We start from the raw sequence: 14941 nt of genomic DNA, 5'->3' as shown, positions 1-14941 counted from the left end.
CATGAATGTCCCATATGCAAAAACAACAAGCTGAGAAAAACGCAAGGCAAGTTTGTCCCACCCATAATGCTACGTGTTAAGTTTTCATGAAAAAAAACTGGATTTCCTCCTGATTTCTAGAACTAAGTACTGGATGTATTAGTCTTTTCTGAAAGAGCACACGATTTCTTGACCAAACTGTATCAATAATTAAAATTAAAATAAAATGCTAGATTTTTCCTCAACATCACTAAATTATCATGTTTGCCTTTTCCCCTCTCCCCATTTCCAGGTCGGAAGTGCCGAGTTTATGGCGCCGGAGGTGGTGGACCTGTTCGTGGGTGAGTCGAACTACTACGACAAGCGGTGCGACCTGTGGTCGCTGGGCGTGATCGCGTACATTCTGCTGTGCGGTTACCCGCCGTTTTCTGGCAACTGCGAGCAGGACTGCGGCTGGAACCGGGGCGAAAACTGCCGCACCTGTCAGGAGCTGCTGTTCGAGTCGATCCAGGAGGGTCGGTTCAGCTTCCCGGAGAACGACTGGATCGACGTGAGCGAAGAGGCTAAAGACTTGATCCGGGGCCTGCTGGTGAAGGAGGCGCCCAAGCGGCTCAGTGCCGCCGCGGTTCTCAACCATCCGTGGATTAAAATCACCGACGAGGGCGACTGCGTCGACGGGGTGAACTCTAGCGCGATCAAGGAGATGCAGCGCCGGCGGGTACTGAAAACACCGGGCATCATTCGACGGTAAGCGATTTTGACGCACGATCGTTGCGTTGTATCAAGGTGTTGATTTCATTTTCTTTCCTTTCTTTTTTAGCAATCAGTCGGCCCGAGAACTGTCGCACTTTGCCGAGTCGGCGATGGCCGTGAAGCGCGTCATTTTGCAGCATTTCTCGATGCGCTACGATTACATGAACAAGGAGCGGCCAAATATCTATCAACCAGCAGATATCGTAGTGCCATCGACAAATTGTGAACCTGAGGTGGCTTTGGTGGCCGGTCCCGAGAAGCCCCAGCAGCAGGACACTTTGGTGGTTCGAACTGAACCACAGCCTTGTCCTCCATCGGTTGCCCGGTCAAGCTCCGTTATTCAGGTGCAGCAAAAGACCGGTGGTAGTGGTGAACGATACGATGCGGACGAAGACGTTGGTTCGCTGACGCCCTCTCCCTCGACGTCACCGTCGTCCGTGTCTTCGTCCTCTTCAGCATCTTCTACTGATGTTCAGCGTTGTGAAGCCGACGCTGTGTACATCCCCATCAAAAAGTCATCTTCGACTTCTACGCTTACGCCGGACGCGTCGCCGGATACTTCGGCTCCTTCTCTGGTCCAAGCTGCCACCGTCGTCGCGGATGGCATCGATTCCATCACCTCAGCAGTACAACAATCACAAAAACAGCAGAACCAGCCAGAGTCGCCGCTGGCAGTCATCAGGGAGAAGAGCGCTCCTCCGTCCATCTCGTCCAGCTCGGTTAAGATTCCGCCGGAGCAAAACTGGCGATATCGGGGCCGCGACGACGATGCACACAAGTTTAAGCATCCGTCGTCGATTCTGGGCCCGAGCTACAACAATTCCTCCAGGGCACGGTACAATCAGCAGCAGCCGCCCCAGCAGTACCGGAACTTTGGATCGTACAACAATTACTACCACAACAATCAGTACAACCAGAACGGAGGCAATGGCGGCGGCGGAAGTGGCTCCGGAAATCATCATAATCAGTATCGGAACGGCGGGTCAACCGGAGGCGGCGGCGGCGGCGGCAAATCTTACTCCTATCGCCAACCGAAGAGCAATAATAACGAAACGGGTAGCATCGAGATCCGTTCGCAGCCGCAGCAGCAGCAGCAGTCATGGCGTAGCCGTCAGAGCAACTTCTACAACGATGACGACGACGAGCTGGCCGACGGATCGCCTCACCGCCAGGGCACCGGCTATAGTACCAACAATGCACGGTGAGTATCGTATTCAGGGTTTGGTTGCTTACTTATTTGTTTCCACAAATATCTCGGGCGAGTATTCAGAAGGTTTGCTTCAAGGTGTTAGCTCTAAGGGACATTTCCGGCGCGGCAGTAGGTTGGTGCTTGACGAAAGCCATAGTATGCTGAATGAGCTCACGATCTTAGATTGCAGAAAGCATATCACATCCGGTGGGAATCCTACCGGAACAAGCGACCGAACGTGACCCAGTGCGGGAACTGCTTGCATCTTGACCACGAAAGCAGGCATGAGCTGTGAGTGACGAGTCCCAAGACCAAGAAGCGGTGTGTCAACTGCGCTGGAGCCCATGAAGCTGCCAAAAGCACACGGAATTCATCTGGATGCAGGCGTCGAACCCAAAGCCACACAGAAGACTCTGACCCTTGCGCTGGCGGTATGAAGTTTAAGATCCCCGGTCCTACCCTGGCCGTAGCACGTAAAGGACCTAATAAATATAAGCAACGAATAAAAAAAACCCTCTTGAGTTAGAGTTGAGCCCTTTTGAATACTCTCCCGATGTATCAGTTTTCGAATAGATAGATTTATTAAACTGTTTTTCTGCTGTCATCTACAGGACACAATCGGCCAAGTCGGATGCACCGGGTTACATCCATGGCACATCTATCAACAACAATCCTAATCACCATCAGTACAATCGTGGAGTAGCGGGAGTAACGACTACCAACAACCGGGTTAGTGTCACCGGCGTGGTCGGTGGCGGCAACTATCGTCAGCAGCAGCAGCAATATCGCGAGCCGATTCCAGCGGCTGGACATGGAATGATGATGCTCTATGACGACGGGGCCGGCAGGGGACGGACGGACGGAATTGGAGGAGGAGGGCGCAAGCCGACACAAAATATAAATACTTTGAACTGTGATCCAATAACAAATAATACTACTAATAAGTATAAGCATAATCCTACACACTCAAACACAATTGTTACCGCTCTGAAGCGAGAGACGAAGAACGGCTACCAGTCGATGATTGGGGCGCTGCGCATCAGCGACATGTACGACGAATACGGCTGCAACGGCAACAACGCCGGCCTGACTGTTGGCCTCTCGCCGCCGAACGAGTCCTTGCTGATGCAGCGCCGACTCTCGCTGAAATCGCGCAGCATTTGCAACCCATCGACGGATTCCATTCAGCAGCAGCAACAACAACAGAAAAACAATCATCCATCATCACCACTACTACAACAATACAAATACAACTATTAGCAGCTGAAGCAGCAGCAGCAACAACCACATCAGCGCCAGACGCCAAACAACATCATCACGACAAAGAGTGGTTGAGCGCTGCCCCGAATGCGCGCTGGAAAGCCGTTTTTTCCTCCTCTCAAATCTCATTTCTCTACTGCTTTTCTGTTTCACTCTCTCTGCGCGGAATTGTTTTTTTTTTCTTTTAGAGTTCTGTTTCCCATTTTCATCCGATTTCTCCGGCCAAGATGATTATTTTTTTGAAATTGTAAAAATTCACTTTTACCCTATTTTATATCTTTAATTGTAAAGGTAGCAACACTTTCAAAAATGATTTACAAAAGCAAACGCGTTCAGGAGTAACAATCTTTATTTTTTCCACTCTCTCTTAAGTTTGCTCTACATTATATGTTTCGAACGTGTAGTACAATGGCAGCAAAAGGAAGAAGGATCATCAAATAAAAAAAAAAGAAAGAATGCATACACAAATATTTTGGAACGATAACCGCGATGCGCACTGGTTTGAAAATTAACACAACAACAACGACCTACCTTCATTAACACACACACACACACTTTGTACGTGACGCATAATTCCCAAACCAGCAACAGGTTGAGTTTGTTTTACTACCTTAAAGAGTGCAGTGCAGTGCGCGACTTTCCCCCCCGTCTTGAAGAAGATAATTGTTGTTATTTTGCTGTTATTTTAAAATATCGTTCACCCCACAAAGATAGAGAGAGATGCTAACAGGAAAACGGGAGGGGGGAAAGCTGAAAGGCACTATCTCTTAAACAAGAATAAACCACAATAAAGAAGGGGAGAGAGAGGCTAGAAGACAGAAAAAGAATCAAATTCTTGAAAAAAAAAAAAAGTTACATTTAGTAACATGTGAATGCCATTGCTTGAATTCTGTGACAACAACAAAAAAAAACCAGCAACAATTGTACGAAAAAACCAACCGAAATCAAGCGTTAAACCAAACAACACACACTTACACAACAACACACACACAAGTACACATTATTTAGCAGCTAAGTGAAAAGATATGAAATCAGACAGGATCGCCTCTCGAACATGGTTGTCGAACAAGTGTGTCGACAAACGGCCGTTGTATATGAAACTTTTTGTTTTTTCATTATTTAATTGGAAATAAATCAACTACACACAAAATTGCGCAGAAACGTTGTGAGCGATGATATTATCGAGGTTCGATAGCGATGACGATAAATATCCCGTAGTAGGAAATAATTGGAGTGATTTAAATAAAATGCGATATTCCGTGAAAAAGTGAGTTGGGTTGGGAAAAACACAGTAAATTTGAATTCGTGGGTGTTATTGCACTCGATCGTATTTTCTCGTCGAAACTACGATCGAAATTTGTAACACAATTTTTGCGTTTGTTTTTAATTGATACGATAAAAGAACCTAAATAAGACTTAGATACGGGATGTAGGATCGTATAAAAATACAGTCCAAAGACGATTATTAAGCCGTTATAAGGGCCACGTTGAAATTCCAAAAATTGTAATATTCGTGGTTAAAAAAAAAGATTTCGAAAATTAAAAAAAATCTACTTTTATTATTATTTAATTTGTAAAAAAAATTGGAAATATTTTTTTTTATTTTGAAAATTAAAAAAAAAATTAAGTTTTTGATTTCTTTTTGGAGATTTCTTTAATTTTTTTGAAATTACTGAGATAAAAAAAATATAACTTTGAAACGTTTTTTTATAGATTTTTTTGAAATTTTTTGGATCTCAAAATTTTATAAATTGTTTTTTTTTTAATTTTCTGGTACTTTTAATTATTTCAAATGAAAAAAAAAAACACTTTTGAAAGCTGATGTTCAAATGATGTTATTTTTGAATTTACAGCCCCGACTCGATTATCCCAAGACCTTTGAGAAAATTCTCTTCGGGTAATCGAATCACAAAAAAAATGTTTTTCGTTGTTCAGTTTTGATTGTTGAAAGTATGACCCCGTAAACTGCTCTAACGCGATTTAGATTTTTTAAATCCAAGATGGCGATGATGAATTATTGAAAAATTGCATTTTCCAATTGAATAGTCAATCAACCAGTCAAATTTTACTACAATGGGGTCGCAGAACTCAATTTTGATGTTTAAAAAAAGAAAATGTGAAGAACATTTTTTTTGTTCATGAATCGATTATCCGAAGTACCATACCCCATACCTTCGGATAATCGAACTTCGAATAATCGAAACTTCGGATAATCGAGTCTGGACTGTATTACCATAGCTTATTAAATAATCGTGGAATTTTAACGTTATCGTCACCGGTCCTACGAAAACCATCATCGTTATCATAATTATTGGCGATAATTTTATCGACCAACGTTGGAAGCGTATTCATTGGGTTTGTCCCAGTCAAAAAGCTTGATGTGTAAAAACGGGTACTTTTCGGCTAAAACTGGCTGTGAACAATAAAAAAAACTAGCTCTTAAAAGCTGTATTTCACAACAAAAAAAAAACCCATTTTTTTATTTGAGCCCCACCAAGTTTAAAACAAACACGACGCAAAAATATCTTCAACTGAAATTTCTCAACTTTCGACGAGCCATCCAGGCAAAGATACTAGGGAGTTGGTTTGATTGATAAGTGTCTATTCAAAAAGTTCTCTTATTTTCGCCGTCGGTATCAATCGAAGCAAGCCGCAGAAATGGACTTGTTTTGTCGATAACTTGAAATATTGTTTCACCTAGCAATCGATTTTCAAACAAAGCAAAAGGAACACTTCCATGCCGTTATTCAACACAATTTCCTAAACTCGTCGACATGCCAACCAAGCTGTGATGTTACGAAGTGAGCTCAGTTGACAAATGTCCATCAGCGATCTCTTGTTTGCGCGATCGCCTTTGCTGCCGCAAGGCATTGTATAATGTTTACGATAACAATGCTTTCTTTCTCAACCGACCTGAACGCATGAATCATTCCACTACTAGTCATCTTTTGATTGGCTCAGTCGGCCCTGTTAACCGCCAATCTATTGTGCCGTTGCTACGCTACTTAAAGTCGTTTTTTGTTTAAATTTTTCGCGTGAGGGTTAAGAATGCTTTCTTTTTCCCTTTTCAGCAAAATGCTCATTTTTGGGGGAAAGAGAAATCAAAAACGTTACGCTTCGGTAAGCGCTCATAGAGTGGGTCTTTGTTACTTAAATTTGAATGTTTTCACCTTCCCTTTACTGTTTGTACTGTGCCAATTGATTATAACAAAAAAAGTTTGTTTTGTCCTTCCTTCGTGGATTGTGCTTAAAAGATTAACCAGAACCCAGTGCTTTTCGTTGCAGCGATTTTAATGTAAAATGTAGATTTGCTGTCGAATTTAATGGTAAAAGAATGAACAGAACCATGAAATATGTTTGGTACATAAACTGCATTTGAAAACAACAAAAAATCTAATTCTATCAATAATTTTGAGAAAAAAAATCACTCTTAATATCTTCCAAAGCCTATCCTTTGAACGCACAGAGGCAGACTAGCAAATATTTATTTTCTTATCATTTCCACATTATTGTTTGAAAATACGCATAAGTTAGGAACAATTTGGAGCTACAAGAAAAGAAATTAAGCAATATTGAATAGTACATTGGTCTAAGTCTAATTGTAGAAGCGTTAGCATGTTTCTGTTCAATTGAATTACTAAAATATCTTCTTGTTTTTGTAGAAGAAAAAAACATGGAAAACATATAAAAAAAAACAAAGGAAACAGATAAGACTGGATTCAAAATTCCTTTTCAACCTTCCGAAACATGGAAAAAACAACACTATAAATGCAGTTAGACAGCCGCACTTTGAAGAGCTAGCAAACAACTTCAATGGACACTGTAGACGGATTTTTTGCATCTTTCTGATGCGGGCAAATCAATCCATCAAATTGTCCACAAGTTGTATTGTTAGTCCGGCCTGCAAACAATTGAACTCTACAAACTCTAAATAAAACGATTGCAAATAGTTGAATTGTTACGATTTGCCTCAAAAGTAACAATTTCCGAAAACACCCACACAAATACGATTGTGTCGTCGAAGGCATACTCTCGAAACTGAATCCAAAAGTCGATGAAAATTCCGTATTCAAATCCCACAAAATCACACATACAAACAACGAACCGTTTCGAACAGCAAAAAAAGGAATAATAAAAACAAAAACATGTTCAACAAAAGATAAAAGGTGAAAACACAAGAAAACGGTACTCTCCACATTTATTGTACAATAAGGCAAAAAGAAAACACACACACTTTTTAAATTACACGAGAAGCAAAACAAAGAAAACATAAGCGACAGATGTTTAAGAATAAAAACAGAATGTGAAAAATGTGAGATGAGGCAGATGAAGAGAAAAAAAAATCACTGAATAATTATTTCCAAGTTATATTTTTATACAAAAAAAAAGTCAAAGCAAAAAAAAGCGAAAAAGAAAAACTAACCAAAAACAGCACATAAAAATACGAAAAAAATGAAGTAAAAAAGAGAACTAAAATTATATATTACTTACATTAATAAGGATCCCAAATTTAATCTACAAACACAACAAAAACAAACAAAAGAAAAATCATGCTGAATTTATCACAGAAACACAAACAAACAAAACAAAGAAGAGGAATACATTTTGCATTGTTGCCATATATTTTTTATTATTGTGTTAAGATTATTGCGAGAGGAAGAGACAGAGTCAGAATGGCCCGTGACGACATTTGCGCTGCCGTTCCACACAGAACTAAGTGAACATTTTTTCTTTCAGGCACTTGAACTTTTTTCACAAATTCATCAAGTGGTGCTGCACGTGCGATTTTACGCGCGTGTGCTCGCCCTGGTGATGTTTCCCAAATTTGATCCAATTTGAAAATGAATGTTTCGTATGAAAGCGGTGCCATCCCCTTGTCCCGGTTTGTGATTGTTTTGTTTCCAAGCTGAGGTGAAGGGGGGAAAAGCGCTCTCAAAAATTACATCCAGATACAGAAAGAAGCAAAAATGAACGAAGAAGATATTTTGGTTGGAAAGTAAGAACAAGATTTTTCGAAATAAAATTTGTATATTTTTTGCAATTCATCAAAGTAAGCGTATTTTTATTTCTTCTGAAACCAAATCCGAAATGTCATTTCATTTGAAGGTTCCATAAAAACAGAAACAGCTTCACGAACGTTATTCTGTGCGGTAAAAGGAAGTTCTACAACCTTTCCCAAGAGAGTATGGTTCTAACTTGCTCCTAAAAACGATACACCGGCCTCAAAACTGGTCTAAAACTTGTTTTTTGCTCGTAAATCACGTTTTATACCAGTTTTTTTTAGAAGCAAGTCAGCACCATTCTCTTTTCTGAACCGGCTCCGTGGCTTAATGGTTACGGCTTCTGTTTCACAAGCAGAAGATTCAGGGATCAAATCCCGGTCGGTACCTTTGAAATTTGGATTCAGGAATTTGAACTTTGAATATGAATAAAAACGAAAATGAATCAGGTGGGATTCGAACTCACACCTTCGAATTGATGGTCTGGGACGCTAAGCAGTCGGCCATCAGAAGGTATATACACTCTAGCAGTGAATTGATCCGTAGTGTTGAAACATGTTATCCTTCTCATATTAAATACGCGCTGATTCCTGATTTGCCTGAAGGCACAACTTTAGGTTCAAAAACGAGGACAGTACATGTGCTGCCTCTCGCGGTGGAGAGCTGCAACTTTTCTACCAGATTTTTTATGGCAGTTTTTGCACCGATGGGTCGTCCATAGTGCGAGTAGTTAGAATATTTTGAATTTTGTAAAATTATTAAAAGTAGCAAATTATTTATTATTAGTTTTGGATAACAGCATGTATTTCCATCCAGCACATAATGTTGACTCAACGCCACTTTGGCGTGCAATTTAACTTAATCATTTTTGACTGAACCCTTGTAATAAAACTCGGAAACTTTGAAAGGGCCAAAGGTGACCGCCTTGGGCTTCATCCATAAGGTATGTGACGCTAAAATCGGCCAAAAATAGCCCCCCTCCCTCCTATGTCACACTTTGTCACGCTGGCTCCAACTCTCCTCCCCCCCTCCCTCAAATTCGTCACATTTTGTGTATGGATTTCTTTTTTCATTTTGATGAATGTTGTAGTGATAGAAATCAGTATATTTTTTTAAATGAAAATCTGACATTTTATGCATTTAAATCTATCATCAAAAACTCTGTTTCTTAAAGCCTTGCGTCGTGTTTGATTTATGAGTGAAGTTTAACAAACATTACTTTTTTTAGATATATTCTCATACTGAATTTTCAGTATTCAAGAAACAGTCTAGCGTGACGTCACGATCTTACAGACCCTCCCCCCTCCCCCTTGTCATACTTTGTCACGCTTGTGACAACCCCCCCTTCCCCCTATAGCGTGACGTACTTTATGGATGACGCCTTGCCGTGATTGCAAACAAGGTTTCGGGGAAGCAAAATAATTTCAGAGCGATGTTCCGCCAAACCTGGTTATGTTTTTCTTGTACTGATAGCCGATTACAATCGTTGATTTTAATGTACCTTTTGTGCATCAGACAATCTTTCACAAGGTATCATTGTCAAGTAGATTTTAATAATTGCCAGTAGATGTAACTAATCAGTAAACCTTATTTTAATTTGAACCGTTCCCACTTGTTGATCATAATTTTGCTTTAATTACAATTTTTTGCTGTAATAAATTTTCTCTAAACGCTCATATAACGCAAAACATATTTTTTCGAACTTAAGATGTTTTTGATAATGATACTGTAACATTATGTAACCTTTGTGTTTTTCTTTTATATTACTCAAACCCTAATTTTAATTTTCTAGTAAGTTTCCCTAAATTCAAAATTTTTAAAAGTTACTCAAATGACAACATCATATTTTTCGTTAAATTTTTTAGTTAATATTTTTTTACAAAATTTTGGTTGATATGTAGAATGTCATTTAATCGTAAACAGATACCGGCTACATGAAATATGCATTGACCCCTCGTCCGATCAAAACTGGTATACTGAGAAGATGCCTCAAGTAAACGAAATCGCAGCATGCCATGATTTGAATTTTCAATTTTCTTATCGCGCACCTCTCGTGCCAGCCGTTTGTTTTTGCAGTTTATCTACTTTTTATGCTCCAAAATGCCGGAAAAATCTGTGCAGTAAAAAATTGCATGTTCAATAATCATTTGTTTAAAAACAGGCTAGTGCTGGTAAAATGTCTTGAATTCTGTGACATCGAACAAAAATATGGGAAGACGTCTTCCTCCCATCCCCCATTCGCAACTTCAAAATCTGCTCCATTCATTTTTAAACCCCTGATCAGTGAAATTACGGGTTTGAACAAGCTTTAACTGTTGAAGAAGAGCATATACAATGAAGTTTTGGCAAAGGAATCGCGTCAGCAACATAATCTCCATAAATCGATCATGTCATGCAGAATTGGTAGATAAAACGAAAACAAGGTCTGTCTGTCAATCTGCGAGTGGTATAAGAGGTTCAAATTTGACAGTTGTTTATGCTGAGTAGGCTGTGACTAGCTTGGACAAATTTACACTATACCAGCGACAGCTCTCAACAATCGTCACACTTTTTGGGCTAACAGGATGTATACAGGATGTCATCAGGGGTGACATTGGGACTGGGGGGTGAGATAGGGTCATGAAAAAATGAGGAATTTTGTATGAACAAATCTCACCCCCCAGACCCAATGTCGCCCCTGATGACGGTTCTTAAAAATTTAAACTCAAAAATTCTAAAATTATAATGTTTTAAAAATCTTGAATTCTCAAAATTCTAAAATTCTTCGAATTTAAAATTCTAGTTTCACAATTTAAATAAATATTTCTGAATTTGCTAAAAAAAATCATAAGCCAAATAAAATTTAATTATAAAATTCCTCAAATTTAAATTCTTAAATTCTAAAATTCTTGAATTCTTAAATTCTTAAATTCTAAAATTCTAAAATTCTAAAATTCTAAAATTCTTAAATTCTTAAATTCTTAAATTCTTAAATTCTTAAATTCTTAAATTCTTAAATTCTTAAATTCTTAAATTCTTAAATTCTTAAATTCTTAAATTCTTAAATTCTTAAATTCTTAAATTCTTAAATTCTTAAATTCTTAAATTCTTAAATTCTTAAATTCTTAAATTCTTAAATTCTTAAATTCTTAAATTCTTAAATTCTTAAATTCTTAAATTCTTAAATTCTTAAATTCTTAAATTCTTAAATTCTTAAATTCTTAAATTCTTAAATTCTTAAATTCTTAAATTCTTAAATTCTTAAATTCTTAAATTCTTAAATTCTTAAATTCTTAAATTCTTAAATTCTTAAATTCTTAAATTCTTAAATTCTTAAATTCTTAAATTCTTAAATTCTTAAATTCTTAAATTCTTAAATTCTTAAATTCTTAAATTCTTAAATTCTTAAATTCTTAAATTCTTAAATTCTTAAATTCTTAAATTCTTAAATTCTTAAATTCTTAAATTCTTAAATTCTTAAATTCTTAAATTCTTAAATTCTTAAATTCTTAAATTCTTAAATTCTTAAATTCTTAAATTCTTAAATTCTTAAATTCTTAAATTCTTAAATTCTTAAATTCTTAAATTCTTAAATTCTTAAATTCTTAAATTCTTAAATTCTTAAATTCTTAAATTCTTAAATTCTTAAATTCTTAAATTCTTAAATTCTTAAATTCTTAAATTCTTAAATTCTTAAATTCTTAAATTCTTAAATTCTTAAATTCTTAAATTCTTAAATTCTTAAATTCTTAAATTCTTAAATTCTTAAATTCTTAAATTCTTAAATTCTTAAATTCTTAAATTCTTAAATTCTTAAATTCTTAAATTCTTAAATTCTTAAATTCTTAAATTCTTAAATTCTTAAATTCTTAAATTCTTAAATTCTTAAATTCTTAAATTCTTGATTTCTTGAATTTTTGAATTCTTGAATGCTTGAATTCTTGAATTCTTGAATTCTTGAATTCTTGAATTCTTGAATTCTTGAATTCTTGAATTCTTGAATTCTTGAATTCTTGAATTCTTGAATTCTTGAATTCTTGAATTCTTGAATTCTTGAATTCTTGAATTTTTGAATACTTGAATTCTTGAATTCCTGAATTTCAAACTTTCAACTCATATTCAATATTTTTATTTTTTATTTCAGGTTAAAGCTGAACGCATCCGTGGATCTGTGGTATTCCGAAAATTCCGAATTGCCAAATAAAAACATATTTATAAATATTTAAATAATATATAACAATATTTTATTTTCTTCCCTTCAATCCAGCCATTTTGATCCTCTCTAATAAATAAGGCTTCAAGCCTAAACATAAGTCCTAATCAAGTTCCGCCATCTTGGATTGTGTCCGCTTTGACCGCTTCCAATTCCTGCAAAAGCCTAAAAATTAGTCTTTTAAACCTATAAATAAGTCTTTTTAGGCCTTAAAATAAGTCTTAATCAAGTTCCGCCATCTTGGATTGTGTCCGCTTTGACCGCTCCCAATTCCTGCAAAAGCCTAAAAATTAGTCTTTTAAACCTATAAATAAGTCTTTTTAGGCCTAAAAATAAGTCTTAATCAAGTTCCGCCATCTTGGATTGTGTCCGCTTTGACCGCTCCCAATTCCAGCAAAATCCTAAAAATTAGTCTTTTAAACCTATAAATAAGTCTTTTTAGGCCTAAAAATAAGTCTTAATCAAGTTCCGCCATCTTGGATTCTGTCCGCTTTGACCGCTCCCAATTCCTGCAAAAGCCTAAAAATTAGTCTTTTAAACCTATAAATAAGTCTTTTTAGGCCTAAAAATAAGTCTTAATCAAGTTCCGCCATCTTGGATTCTGTCCGCTTTGACCGCTCCTAATTCCAGCAAAAGCCTAAAAATTAGTCTTTTAAACCTATAAATAAGTCTTTTTAGGCCTAAAAATAAGTCTTAATCAAGTTCCGCCATCTTGGATTCTGTCCGCTCTGATCCCCTCGCATTCTCCAAAAAGCCTAAAATTTAGGCTTTTTGACGATAACATTAAGCCTAAAATTTAGGCTTTTTCGTACTAAAACGAAACTAGTCTTTTTAAGACTAACCCATCATTAGGCTTAAAAAGACTTAACACGGTTAGGTTCGATAAAGCCTAATTTTAAGTCTTAAAAGACTAATGTCGGCTTTGCGTGTATGGAGTTCCAACCCACGGATACGTCACGACTGTCATCCACATACAAAGCGAGTGAAGTCAAAATCGAACCAAGATCGAACCAAGTTTTTGCAGCGAGGTTTTTGAAAATGTTGTATGCACATGAATTACAAAAAAATAATAACTTTTTTTTTAATCACCAAGTTTTTTTTTCAAGCGATTTACATTTAATTTCAGATTTGAACTTTAATTAATATTCAAATAACTTGTAGCAATTGTAGTTTTTTTAAAAGATTTACATTTAATCTCAGATTTGAACTTTAATATTTAGCACACGTATGTTTGACTATGTCAATGTCACTGTTGACATTTATTCAGTTTGCTTTCTTTTTTCTATAAATGCGGTTTTGTTGGTGTAATTACTAGCAAATCACATTTTAGAACAGGATGCAATGAATAATCATCGAAATATGTTGTTCAAACTCGTTGTTGAATTATGTTTAAATGTTAATTAACTGAGTATTCTACAAGTGTAATTGAATTTAAACCAACAGTCAGGAAGAATCTTACAAAGCTCAATTTGTTTCAAGGAAACTGAATATATTCAATTTTTAGTTTAATGTTACGTGTTGTTCTAGTACATCTTTGTTTATCGGTCTTATAAATAATAAATGAGGAAATCTGCACGTTATACTTGCCATTTACTTTAATATATAAACAAAAGATGATTAAAACTTAAAATTAATTAATTTTTAGATAATAATTAATTAATTTGTTTCATACTACCTTTTCAAAAACCCCACGTAAACAACATTGACAGCGCCGCTCGCGGTGACTTCGGGAAAGTGCATGCCTGTCAGATCCCTGTTCCAACCATGTGCTGAAGGGATTGGAAGTCTAAATATAGATCTAGTTTCCTTCAGATGCTTGCTTCTATGTTTAGGCGGGCCAAACAATAGGGGGAATGGCGTCGCTATTTTTAGACCACGTTTTCCACTTTTTCTCATCGAAACCGACTACTTTATCGACTTCATTTTGCTGGGCGAGATAGGACGCCGTCTATTTTTAGACGATGACTCAGCACATTTCCACTCTTGCGCTTGAATAAACCAGGTGGCAGCACGATGTAACGCCACGTCCCTATGCCCAGCGACCTCGGAATTGGACCGCAAGGAGCTCTGTCATTCTGAAACGGGTTGTTGGAAGCAGCGCGAGGGCTATCACCACCTAGGACCCGGGACTGAGATAAGTTGTATCAGCATTCGGCATATACAAAGTCTGATACAAACTATACTTTCCCATAATATCGCTACCGGTTAGCGGGTATTGGATTGGACCACACACACACACACACACTAGCCCGGGACAAAAAAATTAAAGTTGCTCAAATCAAAAATTATATGAGATTGCCCGAAAGAGTACTCAAAATGGAGGCTCAGGCCAAAATTTCAGCCCATTTGGTTGAAAACTCGCTTGCCTTGAGCAGGAACAAGTTTAAATGGGAATTAACCCGTAAAACTGGAGCATTTAGGTAAATTGCTCTGTACAAGTCAGCCGTTAACAAATGACGACTTTTGCATACCATAGGGTCCTAGGGGATGGTCTGGGGAACAACTCCTCCGAAGGGTGCAAGACGATCCGAGGCCCCTGGTCTTGCCTTGAACCGGCTTCATTCCAGC

At 37.2% G+C, this 14941-nt stretch overlaps 1 protein-coding gene across 3 annotated transcripts in view; it reads left to right on the top strand.

The window, feature by feature from the left end:
- The window catches only part of LOC120427459 (calcium/calmodulin-dependent protein kinase type II subunit gamma), a 46445-nt gene extending 38214 nt beyond the window's left edge, over nt 1-8231 (top strand). The window contains exons 4-6 of one of the 3 annotated variants that reach the window (XM_039592328.2): nt 272-726; nt 800-1933; nt 2533-8231. In XM_039592328.2, coding sequence (XP_039448262.1) covers nt 272-726; nt 800-1933; nt 2533-3181 — 2238 coding nt within the window. In that variant the 3' untranslated portion in view covers nt 3182-8231. Of the gene's footprint in view, nt 1-271; nt 727-799; nt 1934-2005; nt 2116-2532 lie in introns of those variants that run through there. The other 2 variants (XM_039592330.2, XM_039592329.2) reach the window with 2 other exon arrangements.
- Nucleotides 8232-14941: the final 6710 nt, after the last annotated feature.

Source organism: Culex pipiens, chromosome 1 (genome assembly GCF_016801865.2).
Source record: "Culex pipiens pallens isolate TS chromosome 1, TS_CPP_V2, whole genome shotgun sequence".
NCBI lineage: Eukaryota > Metazoa > Arthropoda > Insecta > Diptera > Culicidae > Culex > Culex pipiens.
This window is presented reverse-complemented; position numbering and strand designations above follow the sequence as displayed.